A 21,210-nucleotide genomic window follows, 5' to 3' on the forward strand; every position below is an offset into this window, starting at 1 on the left:
TCAAAATAAGTCACAGTCTACTTAAGGCAAAGTAAAGTGGGTGAGCACACCTTAAAACATTATGTTTTATTAAAAATGTATTTCTAATGCTATATGACACACTGTAGAGCTGCTTAAAACCGCAGCCAAAAAAAAAAATCGGGGAAATTGGGAGAGTTGTATTTAATGACAAAAATGCACTGCAATCTTTGTAAAGTCTAAGTACTTCTTCACAGGTCAGGTCTTTCCACAAAATTCACAAATTTTATTTGATTGTTGATAAGAGTTCTACATGAGGTTGCACTGTTATCAGTTAGAAAAAAAGAAATAGGAGCAAATAAGACACATTAAACAATACTGATGTGGATATTTGTTCATCAAGGCAGAAATTGGAAACTCTAGCTCAGTGATTTTCACTGTACATGGAAGCACTAATTGTAGAACATGCCTATATACTAGATAGGACAAAAGCAATAATATATTATCTAATGAAGACAAGTGATTCATTAAGTTCCCCTTTGGTGCATTACCAACTCAGTCTAAATCTGCTCTTTCAAAAAAGGCAAGTAACACAGATGTAGATGCTGATGCTTTATATAATCTCCACAAATAGGTTGCTGACTTTTTGTCCTGCTCACTGTAAGGGCCACATATTACTTCACCACCATTCTACACTCAAGTGGCACTAGAGACTGCTAGCTTCTTCAGATGATCCATGAACACTTGCAGGCTAACATCATCTGTCAGGATTGGTGCTCCAGCCTCCTATGAAAAAGATTCACATATGGAAGTTAATCATACAAGGAACACTGACACTTTTTGCAATTAATCAGCTAGATGTTAGGGCAAAAGTCACTCAAGGGAAGGCATTGTTTTTCAGAATTTGAATAGTCTGATAAATTCCACTTTGAAGAACTTTTATGGACATTATATAATTATAAACTAAGATTACCTAACAAACAAAACTATTATTCTAAAACAGTCCATTGTTGAGTGATTCAGTGCTCCTTACAAATATGTGCCAAAAGTTTTAGTTAATGATTAACTGATTAACAGGGGTTTAGATATGGCACCCTCTGCTACCAACTCATTGTGCTTCTCATGAATAAATATTTGAGATAATATCTTCATCTAATCAATAAGTATTGACACCAAGCAGAACAGTGAAACCAAATATGAATCCAATGAAATTTCTAGCTTTTATCATTTAAATACATAACGAAGTCTATAGGTCAGAGTACGCCATATGCAATGGGAATAAATCATTACATTCTACATGATTTTTTTAAGTGAATAAAAGTAAAATATATCAGTTCATGCCTCAAACTAGAGTGTGTTTTAAAAAGAAGTTTGTTTACCTGTCCCCATGCATACATGTTGTTATGAGTCTGTGAAGGATTTACTTTGGATAACAAGAAACGAGCCTGTTGATGAAATATACACACATTAATGAAAGGAAAAAGATTTGCACTTATATAGCACATTTCACAACTTCAGGATATCCCAAAGTGCTTTACAACCAAATGTATTTTGAAGTGCATTCATTGCTGTAGTGGAGGGCAGAGTCAATGCTGGTACACAGGAGGCCATTTGGCCCATTGAATCCATGCCAGCTCTCCACAGATCAATCCAGTAAGTCCCCCAACTCTATCCCCTTAGCCCTGCAAGTTTAGTTCAAGTGTCCCAATTTCCTTTTGAAATTATTGATCGTTTCTACTTCCACCACCCTCAAGGGCAGCAAGCTCCAGGTCATCACCAACCACTGCATAAAAAAGTACCCCCTCACATTGCCCCTGCATCTCCCACTCAAAACCCAAAATCTGTATACCCTAGTCCACGTTCTATGAACTAATGGGAACAGTTCTTCCTTGTCCACCCTTATCCAAAACTGTCACAATTCTGTCGAATCTCTTCAATCTCCATTACTCCAAAATAAAATAATCCCAGCTTTTTCAATCTAACCTTGTAGCTAAAATCCTACATTGCTGGACCAATTCTGGCAAATCGCTTCTGCATCCTCTCAAGGACTCTCACACACCCTTCCAAGTATGATGATATAGTGAAAAATTAAGACCCATTGTGACAGAAAAAGAATAAAAACACCATTTGCTCCTTTACCAATTGTTTTGTTTGGCCTTTGAGGAGATAAATTGCCTGAATCAAGAGGACATTAATCTAAACCACTGCCTTTGACTAAATAAAAACTGTCTCAATGAAGATCCCCTCATGTTCTATTGATGTTACAATTTAAAATGAATTCTTCTAATAATCCTGATCCTTCACCTAGTCAGTAACCCGTGTCATAAATATCCTTCACATTTGTCTGATACAGCTCTGGAATATCCTAAAATAATAAAATTAAGCAGTTTTTCAAATTCTATGTGGAACAATAGATAAACGCTAGCAAACAAATATCTGTGATTAAGCTTTGGAGACAAAGGTACCAGCAAAATTAGAAACAAAACACAGCATCTGTGGAGAGAGAAACAAGAGTTAATGCTACGAGTCCATATGACTCTGAAGAAGGGTCATATGGACTAGAAATGTTAACTGTGTTTCTCTCTCCATCAATGCTGCTAGACCTGCTGAGTTTTTCCAGCATTTTATGTTTTTGTTACAAATAATTCATGAATCTTCTGCATGTGTACAGGGAAGCTGGCCCTAACATTGCATATAGAATGTCCAGCACAGTTACTGATTTGCCCCCTCATGAGAATTCCAGGAAAAGAGGTCATTCTTGAGCATCGTTCCTCCAACACCTCCAAATGTTTGCAATGTAGAAGATTAACACAAAAACATAAATTGCTAAACGTTAATATCAAACTTTAAAATCACACTAATGGAGAAGATAAATTACCTGGCTTCCTCCATGCTCTGTGTCAACATAACGTGGCATTGGGAATCTGCTATGCAGAATCTCTTGAGCATCATCTACAGGTGCTTGTAGTAAATGTCGAAAATTTTCATACTCAGGCATGTCATGATAGCCAGCTTTGCGCCACTGAGCAATGGTCTAGGAAGAATGGTTATCTGCTGAGTTACTATGTACAATTAAAGGTCAATTAAACTATTCAATAGTTACATGAAATGAACAGTTATTATCCTCCAAACAATCTGTAAAATTAAGGTAACTTTAGTAGTTCATGAGTGTAATTTAATATTTCTCCAAATACCAAGCAGAATAACTTCAAATTAATTAAATGTTGCACGTTTACTTCTAAGGCATTGTGGATTCTTCAATGGTTAGTTTTAAATGAGATAATTCAAATAAAGCCTAATGCTGACTGAAAGTGCGAGTTGCTAAGTATGTTTCAAGTGATATGCTCTTACCTCTCCATGGTAGATAAGTATCTGGAAGAATGTGTCCATAAGAAGAATTCGATCAGGAAGTATACTGCTGCTGTCTAGAAGAACAGGCTACACAAAAGCAGAGACAAGTAATTTATTTCACTCGAGATTACAGAAAACCTCACATTCCGAAAGGATTTAGGCTATCTCATTTTCCCCCACCCCCAAAAAGTAAACAAAACACACTTTTCAGTAACTGTTGGTGGGAGTTATACTCAGAATTGTACAATCACATTGGTTCCCAGTGCATAAAAGCCTCAAATTTAAAATTCTTATCCTTGTGTTTAGATCCTCTCGATCCCCATAACTACCTCCACTCTACAACACCTAAATCGTTCTGTTTCTCCATCTCTGGCCTCTTGCACACCCCAAGCCACAGATAAACAAGGGGTTAATTGCCTGCATCCACTTTATGCAATTGCCTCAAAATCTTTGCCATCCCATCTCCCCATGCTCCTATAAGGAAGTCCTTAAAATCTATTTGACCAAACTTTGGATCAACTCTTTTAATCTTTCCTCCTTTGGCTTGGTGTGAAGCGTACTGCATAAACACAAGGTGTTGTTTAGAGGTGCTAAAATGGATTTAAAATCCAATAAATTCCAATGTATTGGGCTCAGAACTGATGATTTGTAAAGTACTTGAGTATGCAAATAAGACTTCTTCCTTAACTAATACAGTTTCTAATAACATCCTTTATCAAGTTTGATGAAAATCAGAATACTTTACCTGCTGCTGAAAACACATCTACTTGTATTCTTTCCCAAAAGCATAGCTTGAGAATTTAGGACATCAGCCCTACCTATGTTTTAAAGAGGAAGTTTCTCCTCTGCCCTCCTCCCTGCCAACATTTTTCACACCAGTCATTTTTTTGAATTAAGCTGTCAAATATCCTAACTTTTGCAGAACTGTGGCCAGTTTTTGTATTATGGTCTCTTGGAGTACAATCACACGATGGTACTGAATTTCCTCAAAAGTCTTTTGTGGGTAGATTAGGGTGGGTGCTGCATCCACCCATTCCACTTTGGACAGATCTGGTGGCTACACATACCATTGAAGATGCAACCGGAGCACCTGTCTTTGAGAATTCACTATGGAGTCTGAGCACAGCATTAGCATGCCAACTCAAAGAAATTGCCCCACCACTCCAACCGAAAAAATGCCTATTCTATTTTAGACAGGACCGTTTCCATTCAGTAAGAAAACCTTAGCTTAATAAAACTTTTTTAAAAACCATAGCAGTACTGGATTCCAGAGCCATACAGTCATCCCCCGAGACATTTGTTGTAAAGGGCACAAAAAAGAGAATATTGCTTTATGCCTTATTATATTTTCATGAGCCTGTCCAAATGTAGGCAATTCCCTTTTGTACCCACTCTAAATAAGGCAGAAGTTAGCCAGGAAAAGGAGCAGGGACTTGGAGCAAATTGGGCTGTACTCCAGTTTCAGCATATTCCCAACCAAAATGGAGCATAATTACACCATCTCCGACAAGTTTAGCATCAGCCTGAAACAGCTTCTACTTAGCACCAATGCTTCCTTGTTTGACCCAATATGGCTTCAGGGCAAAGCAAATTTCACATGTAAGAGTAAAAGCTGCTTTGGCAGACATAATAGTTATACTGTAAAGCAACCCTGTATAGCACAAATTATGTTGGAAGTGTCCAAGCACACTTCACATAGGGTCCTCACAACTTGTACAGAGGAAAGATTGTTAATGATCAGTTTCGGCTGGATATTAATCAGTACCTCACACTGGGTTGTGCATTCAGATCCTGAGCCTGTTCTTTCATTCAATTAGATCATGGCTGATCGGTGTCTTAACTCCATCTGCCTGTTTCGATTCCATAACCCTTGATACTCTTGTCCAACAAAAATAAGTACATCATCTAATTCCTTACTTGACTATAATTTTAGTGATGAACACTCTTTAGCATTGATGAATTCTCTCATCACATTTAAAACTTACAATCTAAAGCCCAGTTGTAATACTGCTCACTGTTTATTCAATCTGAAATCAACGGATGAATAAAACATCTGGAAACACATTTCTCACCTCTGGAGGGCCATTGAAAGAATAGGCATAAAGGATGGGTTGAATCATGATGAGAGATTGTGTAAGATCCTGGCGCATGAAATGGTGACGGTAATAAGAACTCTCATCAGGGCTGTTATTAAAAACTTGCAAGAACGGAGATCTTCTCAGATGAAACATAAACTAAAATGAAAACAAAATAAATTATATATTTGTATAGTAAACCTAGGCTTCTGTTAACTCAAGTTTGTTTTAATGATTGCAATGAAAGAATATATTTTTAAACTCCCAGTGCACACTGTTTACATATTCAAATGAACTTAACAGTTCAAAAGCTACAATAAAGTAAGATCTGAGGAAATGTATACATGAGAATAAAGCTCTCACTTCATACCTGTGGGTACAAAGAAAAGGTTTCAGAAAATTTGAAAGAAGCTGGATCATCTTTATGATAATCTCCAAATTTCTGACACTGAAAAAGGAAGAAATTAGAATTTATTGCATATTATTTTTAAGTATAACAACTTAAATCAAAAGTAGGCATTTAAATGTCATCCCGCTTCTCTCCCTTCCCCCCACAAAAGTGTATCGTACCAGTCGGATAAGCTGTCTGTCTAGCCATCTGAGAACATCAGGTCCCTCCTCAGTCTCTGCTCTGTAAACTGCCAGTCTCGCCATGAGAACAGCTGCCGCTTCCTGGTCAAAGGATGCAGCAATATTCTGGATCTGTGTTTGTGCATCTGCCCAGCTTTATAAAAGGAGAAAAATACAAGTACAATTTTTATAAACCATAATCACAAACCCTATGAAGGAAATGTATTGTCTGTAATTGGCTTCATGCCTTGGATTTCAATTTAAACATTTATTAAATATATTAAAGAACACAAACTATAAACAAGTTAGTAATATAATGTGTTTATATATAAATAAATATGCTTTCATGGACAAGGCAACTGAGTCAAACTTCAGAACAAAATAGAGAGCTTAAAAAAAAAATCAGTAGTGTCACCAGAAACTGTTTTGCAAGAATATTCTCCTCTACCAATTGAGAGAGCTGGGTACAAGAAAAAACAAAGGGAAGTTTGTAAAATAATTTGCCACAGTAATGTTGGATCATTGTTCTGCACAGCAGTGAGATTTAGTAAAATGGCATTCAATGATCTGGTTAAGTTGCATGACTAATAATGGATATGAAGTCATTCATTTGGTATGTCATCCATATATGTGGTTTCAGTTTTACAGAAGTTTTATCTTTTTTTTAAGATCAGCATTGACAACAACAACCTTAATGCAGCAGAATAGTTTACCTATCTAGGCAGCATTACCTCAAATGATGCCACTATCAACAAGGACATGGACAATCGATGGTCCACAGCCAACACCTCCTCTGGCTGCCTATAGAAACGTATCTGGTGAAATCATTCACTACACATTTAAACAAAATTAAAGTATATAGAGTGGTTTCATCACCACTCTCTCATATGAGTCAGACCATGGATTCTGCACAGAAAACAAACGTAACTGCTGGAGCGCTTCCATCATGAACATCAGATTGCAGGGCTACATCACAAACAATGAAGTTCTCAATACAGCCAATCTGTCCAGCATTGAATTAATTTTCTTATAAGGCCAATTTGCACTGGGTAGGACATGTGTCACACATGGAGGGTTGCAAAATGCCAAAAGCAATGCTTTATGGTGAACTATGTTCCAGTAAGCGAGACCGAGGTGCACCTTGCAAATGCTTCAAAGACCAGTGGAAAATACAGCTCTCTGGCTAACACTGGCCAACTTGTGGCAGCAGGAGGCTGCCAACAAAGACAGTTGGTGTGCAAAAATCAGAAGAGAACCTACAAGATTGAACCAAACAGGACCAAGGCTGAAGAATCGTACAATGGAAGGGGTCTAATTATACCAGAGCCCCTCCAAACCAGGAGCTTCTTTGCTCCAACCGCTCAAGAACCTGCATATCAAGACTTAGCTTCTTCAATCACCAATGATCAAGCCAACTACCACAGAGGCAAGACTTCCCATAATCTTTGCATGCAAAGAGTCTGCCATCACCATCTGTTTTCTGTATTTGACAGCAGCTGCTCAAAGTGATCACCTATCCAAGAACTTTCATCTTTGAGGGCATCCAAACAAAAGAATCAACAGTCACAGCATTACTACAGATATAGAGTATTGGTTTCAGTTAATGACTAGAAAATTTATGATATACAATAGTATAAATTGTTTGAATTTGGCTTCCTACTTTAGATATTAATGGCTACAGTGGAAAATTTAAAAATTAAAACAACTCGCATACCTTCTAGAAAAAATTGCAAATATCCAGTATTGTATTGGTTCAATTGCATTATTAGTTAACACACCACATTCTTATATGACACATTAATCATTCACGCATGTAATTCTCTGAGCAGAATTTCTACTCCATTGGTACAAAAGTTCAGGGCTAAGACTGAACAAAGGTAATAACAACTGCGTTGACATCAATTAATTCTGCATAATAGAGAATTTTAGAACATTTTGCTGTAACCCAAGGATATGGCACAGGAAAACACAGGTATTAGGTACAGAACGCATCCAAATAGCATGTGTTTATAAGTTATTTTAAACAAAAGTTTAATAATTAAATTAATGGGCAAATAATTAGGGGCTCCTTGCTTGTGGTCTCTTGTGCACTGGTGTTGAGTAGGCTGTGTCATTCTGCTTTAAGATGATATAGGATTGTGGAAAGCTAGAGATCGACTATTATTTCCACAGACATTCATTTCCCAATAAAATGAAGAGCGCATTGAGATTATTAATAACTCCTTCAGATTAATTAAACTTACAACTTCACGTGCTTTGGAATAATTATTGGATATATAAAATAGCCAAAATAGAAGTACAGCTTTATGAGAAAGTGACTTTCTTTTTCTTAGTCAATGGGACTAAATATCATTCAAGAACTGAATGCAAGTGTCCCATTAATTCAGAGAGAGAATTATCCTGTATAGTTATGGTTTTTCATAAAGAGAGTAGTCTTTACTCTGCCAAAGACATTAATTATGTTGATGCAGTTTGAGCAAATATGCAAATTTTGCTGGAATGATTCAATATACTCAAACATCTTCTACCTGGGTAACAGGAAGCTGCTAAAATCCCATAGCACACGCTGGTGATCAAAGCCAAACATGGGACAATTAGGCAAACTAATTATAAATCAGAAATTATGACAATTCCATTGAAAATTAATTCTACTTCTGCAGAAGCTGCTAAGCAACTGCAAACACAGGTTGTATTAAATTCTACGGTAGCTTTTTCTTAAACAAAGAATTTTAAACAATTGAACGTAGCACATTCTTAGATACAAGCAGAGGATGCAGTGTAAAATATGAAAGGGTATCCCCCCAAATATAAAGACTCATGTAATTCTAGAATGTGGTAGCTATAAAAAAATATTGTAATCAAGTTTGCAACATCAAGCCATTTTCCAATTGGCAAAAATGTTATTTTAAGCAATAAATCTTCTATAGATCATCATTTGATGCTCATACAAAGAATATTTATATCGAGAAACTATAAAGACTATTTGATATAAGTTTGCTCAAACCTTTAGCATAATATTTCAGGATTATAAACCTTTGGTTACATTATTACATTTTCAAGTTTCATTACATTTTATTTACAGAGTATTAATTTAACAGTACATTGCATAATACAAAGATCTTCATTGAAACAATCTGCCTTAACTTCAGAACAAACTGAAAAGATATGAGATATCATAAACATAATATAATTGAAATGAATAAAAGGTAGGGCAAATAAAATCTCCCTGGACAACTCAACCCAAATACAGCTTATGATAAGCAGGAATATTGTTTACAGTTGGTGAACATTTGCCGATAATGAAAATCCACATATATGATGCAGTAGGTTATTGATTATAGGCTACTAATGCTAGCACCATGAACGTTAATTCACATGATTCCCAAGGCCAGATCATCAACAGCATCAAAACTTGGATTGGCTACTAGTTGTTCTAGCATGGAACACTTCTTTCTCCAAGATAACATGGTGCCATTTACATATAAATGCTTTTGCTTGGTGTTGAGTTTATCACACGTTTCAGACTAAATGTTATCCATATAATTACAAATCTCATATCTAGCAGCAGTGCATTACCAAAGCATGTTGACTGTTTTTAATGTGAAATTCAAGACAACCATTTCACTATCTTCCAAAAATGACACACAAAAAAGTAAGCAATCACAATTCACATATATTTTTGAATACTCAGGTTGCTTCTCAGATATCCAGGGAAATAGAATTTCTAACATTAAAAATTCAATTTTGAAAATAACCTTGAAAATGATCAATAAGCTCATTTATCAGTTTGCAATAGCTAAAAGAATCGTCACGCCCCTTAATGTTCTATTTGATTATTGAGGTTTGGGTCATTTGGTCATCACATTTTTTAGGTCTCTGTACATGCACAGCTTCAGTGGTCCTTAGTCACCTGCTTTCTTAGTATATCTGGCATACTGCTCCACATCATGACAACTTTCCTTCACAGCTCAGCCATGGCACTTTTCTCTTGGCTGGACTGGCCACTACTTGTTTGCTGTCACCTTTAAAATGCTCTCAGCCAATCCTGACTCCTCCTATATCTAGCCTAAGTGCTCACAATAACAGCAGCACATCCTTTTTTCTCTCCTTCCCTCTTCCCCTTCAAGGTGGCACAGGTTCCATCCTGACCCCCAAGTCCCTCATGTGCCATTGAATAATGGCTTTGCCATTAATAAGTTTGCCAGGCCCCTGACCATCCTAATTGCTTTCATCCATACAAATTTCAGCAATTCCAAAGCACCTTCACACAAATTTCTCAATCAGCATTTTAATGCAGAGTTAGCCATTCAAAATAAGTGTGTTAATGTCAATGTTACAAGAATATCTGTTATGCTCCAGAAAACCAGGGGCAGGAGTCAATCTAGACACACTTTATAAGCATTTATTTGCAGAGATACACATTTCAAAGATACACCTCCTAACACAACCACCACTTTCAATCTGTTCCTTTTCATAGAGGCACAAGTGAATCCCCAGTGTGGGGCAGGGCGGCTATGGAGGTAGGGTGGCAGCTGGACAGGGTGATGAGGCCGGGCCGGTCAGGGGACTAGAGACGTACTACCAAGAAGTTTTTTTAGTTGAACAATGAACTTTATTTACAGAGCTGCTGCATTAACTGTAGGTCTCTAGCAAGGCAACAGTACATTCTCTAGGCTAGGAAATCTCTGTCCCTTATAAGCTTCCCTGTGCTCGGTGCTGATTGGCTGTTCTGACCATGTGACCCTTACCCAGCAAGGCTGGCCTTAAAGCAACAATCACCACCTCCCTTCCCCTTTGATTCCTTGCTTTACATTCCTTATTTACACAAATTGCTTTATACAGGTGAAAAGAAAACAATATCAAAAATCTTAGAAATAATCCCACTGGCACTTTGTCATGAATTCAGATTATATCCTTAGATACATAGGCCCAGCAATTACAAATCAAGTCGTTGAGGGGATTTTCTGTTCCAGGTACAGTGGTGTAATTTTATAGCCTGAGGCTCTCCTACAGGATTGACATTTACAGGAACTGCGATAATGGCTACCTCTCTTGGCACAGGCAGTTCATCACTATTTGATTCAATGGAAACATCAGTTATGTCTATAACAGGTCGATCAGGTACTTCGGTGCTTATGAGTTCGATAACATTCCTTGGTGGCAACACTGACTGTGGAAGTGTCTCCTTGCTGCTCAGGTGATCCACGTGCTTACAAACAATCTGGCCTTGCACATCTACTTGGTATGAAAGGAGTCTGGTCTCAGGCAATAATTCCTTGTCCAACTTGGACCGCTACTAAGTTTTCTTACACATATGGCTTCATCTACTATAAATTTCTGGGCTCTACTATGCAAATTGTGGCTTGTTTTCGGATTACCTTGGTTCTTTTCTACCCTCCCTCGTTCTAAGACGACACTTCATATGCAGTTCTGCTGGTGGAACTCCTGTTGTTGCAAGTGGAGTCGTGCAATAGCTAAGAAGGAAGCGTGAGATTTTGGTTTCCAAGGTTCCTCCCGATAATTTTTTTAGTCCTGACTTGAAAGTTTGTACGGCTCTCTCAGCCAGTCTGTTTGATGCTGGGTGGTAAGGCGCAGTTCGGATGGGTTTAATGCCGTTTAGATTGGTGAAGTTTTAAAATTCAGCACTTGTAAATATGACTCCATTGTCTGATGCAATAACTTCAGGCAATCCACGAGTTGAAAAGTACTGGCATAACCTATCGGTGGTAGCATGCAACGTAGGTGATTTCACCTCAAAAATCTCCATCCATTTTAAGTGTGTGCCGATGAAGAGCAAAAACATTGTGCCTAGGAATGGACACACATAGTCAATATGGATCCACACCCATGCTCAGCCAGGCCATTCCCAAGGGTGTAGTTTTGTTGCAGTTGGCAATGTTAACAGTGCTTGACTAGCTTCTCAATATCTGCATCTATACCAGGCCACCACACAACTCCTGGTGAGCATTTTCATTTTAGAAATGCCAGGATGAGTGGTATGTAATTCGGTTAGCAGTAGTTCCCTGCCTGGTACAGGAACGATTGCTCTTGCTCCCGAGAGTATGATGCCATCCTGACAACTCAATTCGTATTTGCGGGTAAAAAATGGTTTCATTTCCTTGGAAATTGGCGCATTCAATCATCCTGCAAGTATCTGGTCTCTCACTCTGGACAGAAGCAGATCTCAATTGGTCCAGTTCCTGATCTGCTTCGCACATACAGGCGATGTGTCTAAAACATTCAATGTAAGGATGATTTCTTAGGGTACAGAAGTACACATGGTGCTTTCTTGCAAGGGTAGACAGCTAAGGGCACCTGAATTCACTATGTGTATCCCAGGTCGCTGCTTGAAAGTGTATTCGTAGGTGGACAGAATTAATACCCATCGCTGAATACTTGCCGAGGCTATCAGCCACATAGCCTTGTCTTCTTTGAAAAGGCCCAAAAGCGTTTTTTGACCGGAGACGATGGTAAAGTGCCTGCCATGTGAGAGCTGGTGGAATTTTAACTCCAAAGACTATTGACAGCCCCTCCTTCTCATTCTGCCAATAATCTCTTTCAGCCACTGAGAGGGTTCTTGATATGTAACTTATTGGCCCCTCAGAGCCATCATCCATTTCATGGGGCAACACTGCTCCAACACCATAAGGAGGCATCACAGATCAATATCAATTCGTTAGATGGGTCAAAATGCACTAACAAAGTTTGAAGAGTGCAGCAGTTGTTTTACTCTGTTAAAGGCCGCCTCCTATGGCACCTTCCAGGACCAATGATGGTTTCTTCAGCAATACATGCAAGGAGGCCTGTACAGTCGATAAGTTGGGTAAAAATCACCCCCTAGTACTTCACCATTCCTAAAAATGATTTGAGTTCGGTGATATTTGTGGGGGAAAGCGCCTCCTTTATCGCCTTAACTCTTTCTTCCTTGGGGTGTAATCATTGTGTTTATGCAGTGCCCCGGATAGGTAACTTCGGTGACTTGGAAAGTGCATTTCTTCTTTTTTTATTTTACCTCTTTTTAACGGTCAGAAAATTAAATGTTTATTTATACATCAAGTACAGAATGCACAAAGCATATCCTTTCATCTCCATTTCCCAGTGTGTATTGGAGAAGCAATCCTGTCACTCGTTCCAAGTTTCCTTTGCAAGAATTTACTTATTTGGTTTCACACTTTCAAACACACCAGCATCCCTCATGACTTCATGGCATCATATTTCTTATAGAAGTCAGCAAATGCTCCCTTCCTGGAAACATCTCTTTTGAACTTGAAGGTACCAGCTACGGCAAAAGCTAAAGCAAAAGCCACAGCCAGGTGAAATCATAGACGTTTGGCCAACAGGCCTCTTATCACAGGCGTGGCAATCACAGCAGAAGACATGGTTTACACTCTATCCACACAGCGTTCACCTGCCAGAGACACTTCAAAAAATCTTTTTAATACCTTTATTAAAGTTGCTAAATGCTCAGCCTCCGTTGATCCAGTTATGTGGGCATTGTCAAGGTATACTACAACCCGTGGTAATCCCTGTAGCAAACTCTCCATCCTCCTTTGAAATATTGCACATGCCGAGCACATGTCAGAAGGTAGGCGCAGATACTGGAAAAGGCCCGTCTGTGAAAGAGCCTTAAATAACTGATTCTGACATTCACTCTCTTTTTAATCTTAAAGCAGCCAAGGCAAATCATATGTTTATTGTGACATACCCCTGGGATGTGCTATCTAGCTCGAGTTGCTGGTACGCGTGGCTCATATCCAACTTAGTGTAGGACTGACCTCCTGCCAGCTTTGCATACAAGTCTTCAATTCTTGGATTGGATATTTATCCAACTTGGTGGCTTGATTAACTGTTAGCTTATAATCGCCACAAATGTGGACAGTCGTACCTTGGTACTGGGATGATAGGTGCTGCCCATTCCGAAAATTGAACTGGCTGTATGATGCCGAGTTCCACCAACCTGTTTAACTCAGCACCCACTTTTTCTCTAATGGCATATGGTAGTGGTCCTTGCCTTAAAAAAAAAATCAGGGAATTGCTTCTGGATCAACATAAATCTTGGCTTGCAAGCCTTTGATTTTTCCTAATTTGTTGTGAAAGACGCTGTTGTGTGTTTTTAAACAATTCTAGCAGTCTTCCTGCCTGCATTTGAAAACTTGTGGATCAATTTAACTTGATTTCTTTTAGCCAATCACGACCCAGAGGGCTTGATCCTTCCCCAGTCACTATTATTACTGGGAGCTGGGCAGGCTGCTGCCCATGGCTCACAGGTACCATGCGGTGCCTTTTACTTTTATTGCTTCTGCTGTGTAAGTCTTCAACTGGGCAGAAGTTCTCTCCCGACTTAAGGGTTGGGTACCTTCTCTCGGGTACTGAAATGTGTGCTCGCCTATCACTGTGGCTGATGCCCCTGTATCTACCTCCTTAACTAGAGGCTCCCATTTACGCGGAGTGTGACAGTAACAGGGTTTGCCTTGGCTGCTTTAAGATTAAAAAGAGAGTGAATGTCAGAATCAGTTATTTAAGGCTCTTTCACATTATGTACTTCTAACGTCTTTGCTGGCTGGTTACTTGGCAGTCCGGACTTGGCTCTGCACTGCTTTATCAAACTTTTGCAATAGTAACAGCACTCGGCCTCCTTAAATCTACATGCTTCAGGAGTGTGGTTACCCCTACATCGGTAACATTTCAACTTCAGGATTGCTGTCTGATTGCCTGCGGTATTTGTTTTTTTAATTTCTGGGTGATTGGGAATGATTCCCGCTTTGCAGCTGCTTCTGTGGTTTTGGCGCAGTACCTGGCTGCAGGTTCCCGCCTTAACTGGCAAAACGCCACCATTTTGCAAGCTCTGTAGCTCCAGCGAACTTTCTTCTGCACTTTCCATGGCCAGTGCTATCCCCACTGCTCGTTTAAAGTTATATCGACTTCTGCCAGCAATCGATGCTGAATGGCGTCATAGCGTACGCCAAAAACTGACCGATCCTGTCGCATGTCGTTCAAGGTCGCTCCAAAATCACAATGCTCTGATAATTGCTTCACCTTAGCAATATAAATCGTGATTGATTCCTCACCCTCATATTAAATTTGAATCTTTGCATAATGACTGATGGTTTGGGCTGAAAATGGGCCCTTCACTAAATTCATGAGCTCACTGAACAATTTGGAGTTGGGCGCACTTGGGGCTGAGAGACTGCAAATATGGTTGTAGGTTTGACTCCCACAGACACTCAAGACAATTACTTTGCACTTTGCCTTCTCCACTATTTCGCTGGCTTGGAAATACAACCTGAGGCACTCAATATTTAGTCCTCCATGGAGGAGTCAAATGGGTCGATCCTCCCAAAGAGAGGTATCCTGGTGAGTATATATTTTTTTCCTTCTTTAAATCAAGATACTCAGTTGTTGGGCGAAAGGCAGCATCGGGATCACTTATCCTTGTCGCCAGATGTAGAGATGTACTACCAAGAGGCTTCCTTAGTTGAACAATGGACCTTATTTGCAGAGCTTTTTGATTCGCTGCAGGCCTCTAGCAAGGCTACAATACACTTTCTAGACTGGGAAAACTCCGCCCCTTATAAGCTTCCCCGTGCTGGCTGCTGATTGGCTATTCTGACCACTTGACTCTTACTCAGTAAGGCTAGCCTTAAAGCAAAAATCACCAAAGGAGGTCAGATTGATAGTTGGGTGATGAGCTCGGGTCAGGTCGATGAGTTGTGGGAGAGAGTTGGGAGGTGGGGGCTAGTCAGCTTGGGTCAGCTTGTGTTACAGAGAGTCACGTGTCAGGGGGAGAGTCGAGTGGTGAGGGGAAAGTTGGGTGGTGAGGTCAGATCTTGTTGAGGGGGATGTCAGTTGCATAAACACATGGTGGTGAGGCTAGGATTTGACAAATTATTAGAGAATAGAAGAAAATGAGGACTTGTGCAAGGGAGCTTTTAGCTTTGCTTGTTGAACAACTTGTTTAAATATTACTTTTATATATATATATATATATATATATACACACACACACATATATATATATATATATTTATTTTTGAAGTGTTATTTTAAAAAAAATCAATTTCTTCACACTATTAGATTCATTTAGCAACTTATTGTATGATTTATTTTTTTCCTCGCAGTCCCTAGTTTTTCGCTAAGTATCTTCTATTTTCTGAATATTCAGTGCCAGAATTCAATTTAATTTGGTACTGCCTTCTCCTTGACCTTGTATGCAAACACCCCTAGTGTGAATAGCTTTCCAGATGTAATGATTGATGGATTGAAGAATTCAGAAACAGAAAACGGGTGGATGCAGGAACACACCAAAGGCAAATGTGGCCACATTTACAACAAGGAGCTAGAGTAACTAAGGTCCAAGTTCACAGGATTGCGTCAAACGAGTTTGGCAAACACTGGTGTAAAGAATGTATCCAGATGCAGCAGATTTCTTGTGGTTATTGAGAAAAGGATGCAATGTCAAACTATTTTATACCTTGCTGATAAATAATAGCTCCACTCCCCATAAAAGAACTACATTCTAATAAAATCATGGAAAAACAATCAAGTCTTGTGATACTGGAGTATCAAGCATGAAAACAATGGATTCAAAATAAATGGTGCTATTAAATGAAGTCTGAAGATTCATCCATAACCATTGAAATGTGGCCTTACATCTATTTAATCAAACCCCAGCTAATTCAGTAAATAAACTTTACAGAATAATGGGTTAGGTTTAAACATCTAGATTTAGCATATTATATTTTATTTAAAGTTGTTTATTTAGTTAAAGGAGGAATGGATGTTTTCTTTGTCACTTTATTTGTGCTCAGGTAAGCCATCTGTAAGGCAAGTAATTTAACACAGCAAAAATGGCCAAAAACCATCAGCCAGTGCAGTCTCTAATTCCTGCTTTCCATGATAGCTTAGTTTCAATCAGCAGCATGATTAACTTGCCATTTTCTACTTCTCAAGCTTCTAGCTTGTTATGTCTACAGCTGCACATACTTTGCCCAACTGACCTGCAGTGTCGGAAACCAGAGCTAAAAAGTGCCAGTGAGCAAATGTACATTTGTATTTCTGAAATTAAATGATTTACTTCTCTAATTTCACTAAACACTTACATCTGACTGTACTAACAGCAAATAAGCAGCTAGAAACTCCCTTCATTCTTAGGTTGACAGAGCAACAAGACTAGTCCTTTAATTTTAATCAGCACCAAATTTAAATTATTAACGAGGGAAAAAGAAAAAGGAAAAATTGTGCTGTTGGGCAAAAATCAAACCAAATAATTAGTTACAGGATGAAGAGCCTTTAAAAGTCACTAGCCCTTGCCAACAGACATACCTTGGCTGAACCGTAATTTTTCCTTTCCAAAATACACACAATTTTCCAACAATGGCCCTTGACTGTAACCTCAAGATAGTATTTGTTGCACCAAAACATCATGATAATTTTACACACTTTTACAATGATATTTCACTCACTATTGACAGAAGCACATCTCAAAGAGAAACAAAGTTCTACACAAGAAACATCATTTCAGATCCTTAATTTGGCAGTGCTTGAACGGTGTTATACATTCATTGAAAATTCACCAGAATGCTGCCTGCTATGAGGAAATACAAATGCAAAGAAAAGCATGAAAAAATGGGTCCTTTTTTCATTAAGACAAAACAGATTACAAGGCAATATGATAAAAATGCCTATAATTATGAAAGGGTGGGACATGATAAATAGAAGCAGGCTGTTTCCAGTAGTTGAGAGGCCATGAATACAAGATTAAAAGCAAGATCTAGAACAGAGGGCAGGCAAAACTTCTTTGGATAGCATTGTGAGGCTGAGGAAATCACGGCTGGTAGTGGAGGTAGGAATTATCTAAACATTCAAAATTACACAGAATAGGTGAGTGAAGGAAAATGGGTTGAAGAGATGTGGGAATTGAATGGGAACTGTGATTAGAACTCCTTCAGGTACCATGCCCTAAGAGGGTGTTGGCGACCATGGTCTTCCATTAGATTGGTCCATAATTATGCTTGACAAAGTACTGCAATGATTGCCGTTGCCTTCTGCAGTATAGCTGACCAGGAAACTCTCCCTCTCTGCCATTGGGTGCATTGGAAGTATTTACAGGCTGATAATGTACAATGTTACTTCTTCCATAGCCATCAAGTCCTGAAGCTGGACTCAAACCCGGAGCTTCTGGCCCACAGGTAGGGATGCTGCCACTGCACCATAGGATCCCCCATGATTAGAACTGATTGCTTCTAACCGGCTCCATGCCCAGCAGAGCATGGGTGTCCTGTCAAACTTCAAATGAAAGCAAAATACTGCAGATGCTGGAAATCTGAAATAATAGCAAAAAATGCTGGTAAACTCAGCAGGTCTGGCAGGTCTCTGTGGAGAGAGAAACAACGTTATGAAGAAGAGTCATGTAGGCTGGAAACGTTAATTCTGTTTCTCTCTTCAACTGAGCTTCCAATTCGGCCCGGGCCTCTGCCCCTACCGTTGCAATCTTTTTTCCCAGCATGATTTCAAACCCAGTCTTTGTTACCTGTTTCAGCTAGCCTTCTACCTGGTTCCCTGCTCAAGAATTAGCACTACTCCATCATTTTTCAGCACTAAGTTGCAAGCCTGAAATTCATTGGTCAATTACTTATAGCACTATCATAATCTTTAGCACTATAAGTGTTTAAAAGATAAATTGTTTGTCCTCAACTCTGCCACATCCCTTGGCCCAGTTCTATTCCTTTTGGCTGCTTCTTAGCACTAAGCTGCAAACTGGCAATTTGGAAAATGAGTTTCATGAGGCATGAATAGATGCACTGACAGAGGGAACATAATCACAGAGACCCCACCATCATTGTTCAGCCTTAGGCTACCTACTTCCAATTCTGCTACCATGCCCTCCATTATGCTCAGTGTATTTCATCTATTCCTGTTCCCAGCTACTGTCTTGTCCACTCTCACATCTACCTTTGCAATCCATTGGCTGGATTTTTGCAGAGTCAACCTTTAAAAATGGCAGGCAGGACCAGGATTTATTTTAATTCTTTCTCGGGATGTGGGCGTCACTGGCTAGGCCAGCACTTATTGCCCATCTTTAATTCCCCTTGAAAAGGTGGTGGTGAGCTGCCTTCCTGAACTGTTGCTGTCCATGTGGTGTAGGTACACCCTTTGTACTGTTAGCAAGGAGTTCCAGGATTTTTGACCAGCGTAAGTCCCATCCCCATTTCTAACAGATCCAAATTTTGCTAGTAGGGGAAAGGGGGCAGGGGCATGAATCAGAACTCAGCAGGGCCATATGAACTTAGTGTTGTGTTCAATCAGGTAACATTTTGGCTGTTGCAAGGGCTTTAGCCAGCAGTGTGGGAGTCACAAATTGATTAAGGAGATGCATATGAAATACGAAATAGGACAGAAGTACGCCATTTGGCCCCTCAAACCTGCTCCACCATGCAATAAGATCATGGCTGCTCTGTTTGTGTTTCGAATTCCATGTTCCCATCTATCCCCGATAACCTTTGATTCCCTTGTCTAACAAGAATCTATCCACCTCTGCTTTAAAAATATTCAATGACCCTTCCTCCACCGCCTTCTGAGGCAGAGAGCTCCAAAGTCGCACAACCCTCGGAAAAAAATTCTCCTCATCTCTGTCCTAAAAGGGCCACTCTTAATTTTAAACCAGTCTCGACTAGTTCTGGACTCACCACCAGAGGAAACATCCTTCCCATGTCCAACTTGTCAACAGTATTCAGGAGCTTATATACTTCAATCAAGTCACCCCTCACTCTTCTAAACTCCAGTGGAAACAAGCAGAGTTGGTCTAATCTTTCCTCATAAGGCAACCTGTTCATTCCAGGTACCAATCTAGTAAACCTCCTCTGAACCATCACAAACGCATTTACCCTTCCTTAAATAAGGAGAGCGAAACTGCACACAGTATTTGAAATGAGGTCTCAACAATGCCCTGTATAACTGAAGCATAACATCCTTACATTTATGTTCAATACCTCTCATAATAAAGGATAGCATTCCATTAGCCTTCTTAATTACTTGCTGTACCTGCATACTAACTTTTTGTGGCACATGCACTAGAACACCTGGACGCCTCTGCAATTCGGAACTTAGCAGCCGCTCTCCATTTAAATAACACACTTTTTTATTCTTCCTGCCAAAGGGAACTTCACATCTTCCTACATTATACTCCATCTGCCAGATTTTTGCCCACTTGCAACCTATCTATATCCATCTGCAACCTCATGTCCTCTTCACAACATACTTTCCTACCTTTGTGTTATCTGCAAATTTAGTTACCATGCCTTCACTCACCTCATCTAAGTGATTGATATAAATTGTAAAAAGTTGAGGTCCCAGCACAGACCCCTGTTGGACTCCACTCAACACATCCTATCAATCAAAAAAAAGACCCATTTATGTATGCTCTGTTTTCCTCCAGCCAGCCAATTTTCTATCCATGCCAATATGTTACCCACCACACCATGCACTTTTATTTTCTGCATGGCCTTTGCTTTGGCACCTTATCAAATGCCTTCTGGAAATCCAAGAACAGTATGTCTACAGGCTCCCCTTTATCCACAGTACATGTTATTCCTTCAAAGAACTCCAATAAATCAGTCAAACATATTTCCCTTTCTCAAAACCATGCTGACTCTTCCCAATTACCTTGGGTAACTAAGTGCTCAGCGAGACTGATCGATTCTAACACCTTCCCCACAACAAATGTAAAGCTAACTGGCCTATGGTTTCCTGTTTTCTGCCTCCCTCCCTTCTTGAATAGGGGTCATATTTGCTACTTTCCAGTCTGATGGAACCTTTCCAGAATCTAGGGAATTTTAGAAAATTAACACCAATGCATTTACTACATCATTAGCCTCTTCTTTTAAGGCGCTGGGATGAAGTCCATCAGGACCCGGAGACTTGTCAGCCCACAGCTCCATCAGTTTGCTCAGTACCGCTTCCATAGTAATTGTAATTTCACAAGTTCCCCTCTCCCTTCTGCTTCCTGATTTACAGCTATTACTGGAATGTTTTTTGTATCGGATAAGATCTTTTTCAGTGGCATGATTGAGGTTTCTTTAAATGCCCGCTCTTTAAACATCAAGAGAAAAGGCTAAAGCGGTCGCAGAGTTTTAAAAAGCCCTCTGCTGGACTGTTTTGATTGACAAGCCATTTGGTGTAGGCTAGAAAAAAAACTTAGCATGTGGTTGTGCAACTTCAATAGAGTGCTTCGTCAACATTTCCCCAAGGGTTAGTATAA

The 21,210-nt window shown here is 39.4% G+C and overlaps 1 protein-coding gene across 1 annotated transcript in view; it reads right to left on the bottom strand.

Annotated features, from left to right (window-relative positions):
* Positions 1 to 221: 221 nt before the first annotated feature.
* The window catches only part of sec23a (Sec23 homolog A, coat complex II component), a 90,187-nt gene continuing 69,198 nt past the window's right edge, over positions 222 to 21,210 (bottom strand). The window contains exons 14-20 of the mRNA XM_078562813.1: positions 5,955 to 6,108; positions 5,755 to 5,832; positions 5,382 to 5,543; positions 3,310 to 3,396; positions 2,837 to 2,992; positions 1,338 to 1,403; positions 222 to 744 (exon numbers count right to left, since the gene is read on the bottom strand). Coding sequence (XP_078418939.1) covers positions 655 to 744; positions 1,338 to 1,403; positions 2,837 to 2,992; positions 3,310 to 3,396; positions 5,382 to 5,543; positions 5,755 to 5,832; positions 5,955 to 6,108 — 793 coding nt within the window. The 3' untranslated portion in view covers positions 222 to 654. The remainder of the gene's footprint in view (positions 745 to 1,337; positions 1,404 to 2,836; positions 2,993 to 3,309; positions 3,397 to 5,381; positions 5,544 to 5,754; positions 5,833 to 5,954; positions 6,109 to 21,210) is intronic.

Source organism: Cetorhinus maximus, chromosome 18 (assembly GCF_964194155.1).
Source record: "Cetorhinus maximus chromosome 18, sCetMax3.hap1.1, whole genome shotgun sequence".
Lineage (NCBI taxonomy): Eukaryota > Metazoa > Chordata > Chondrichthyes > Lamniformes > Cetorhinidae > Cetorhinus > Cetorhinus maximus.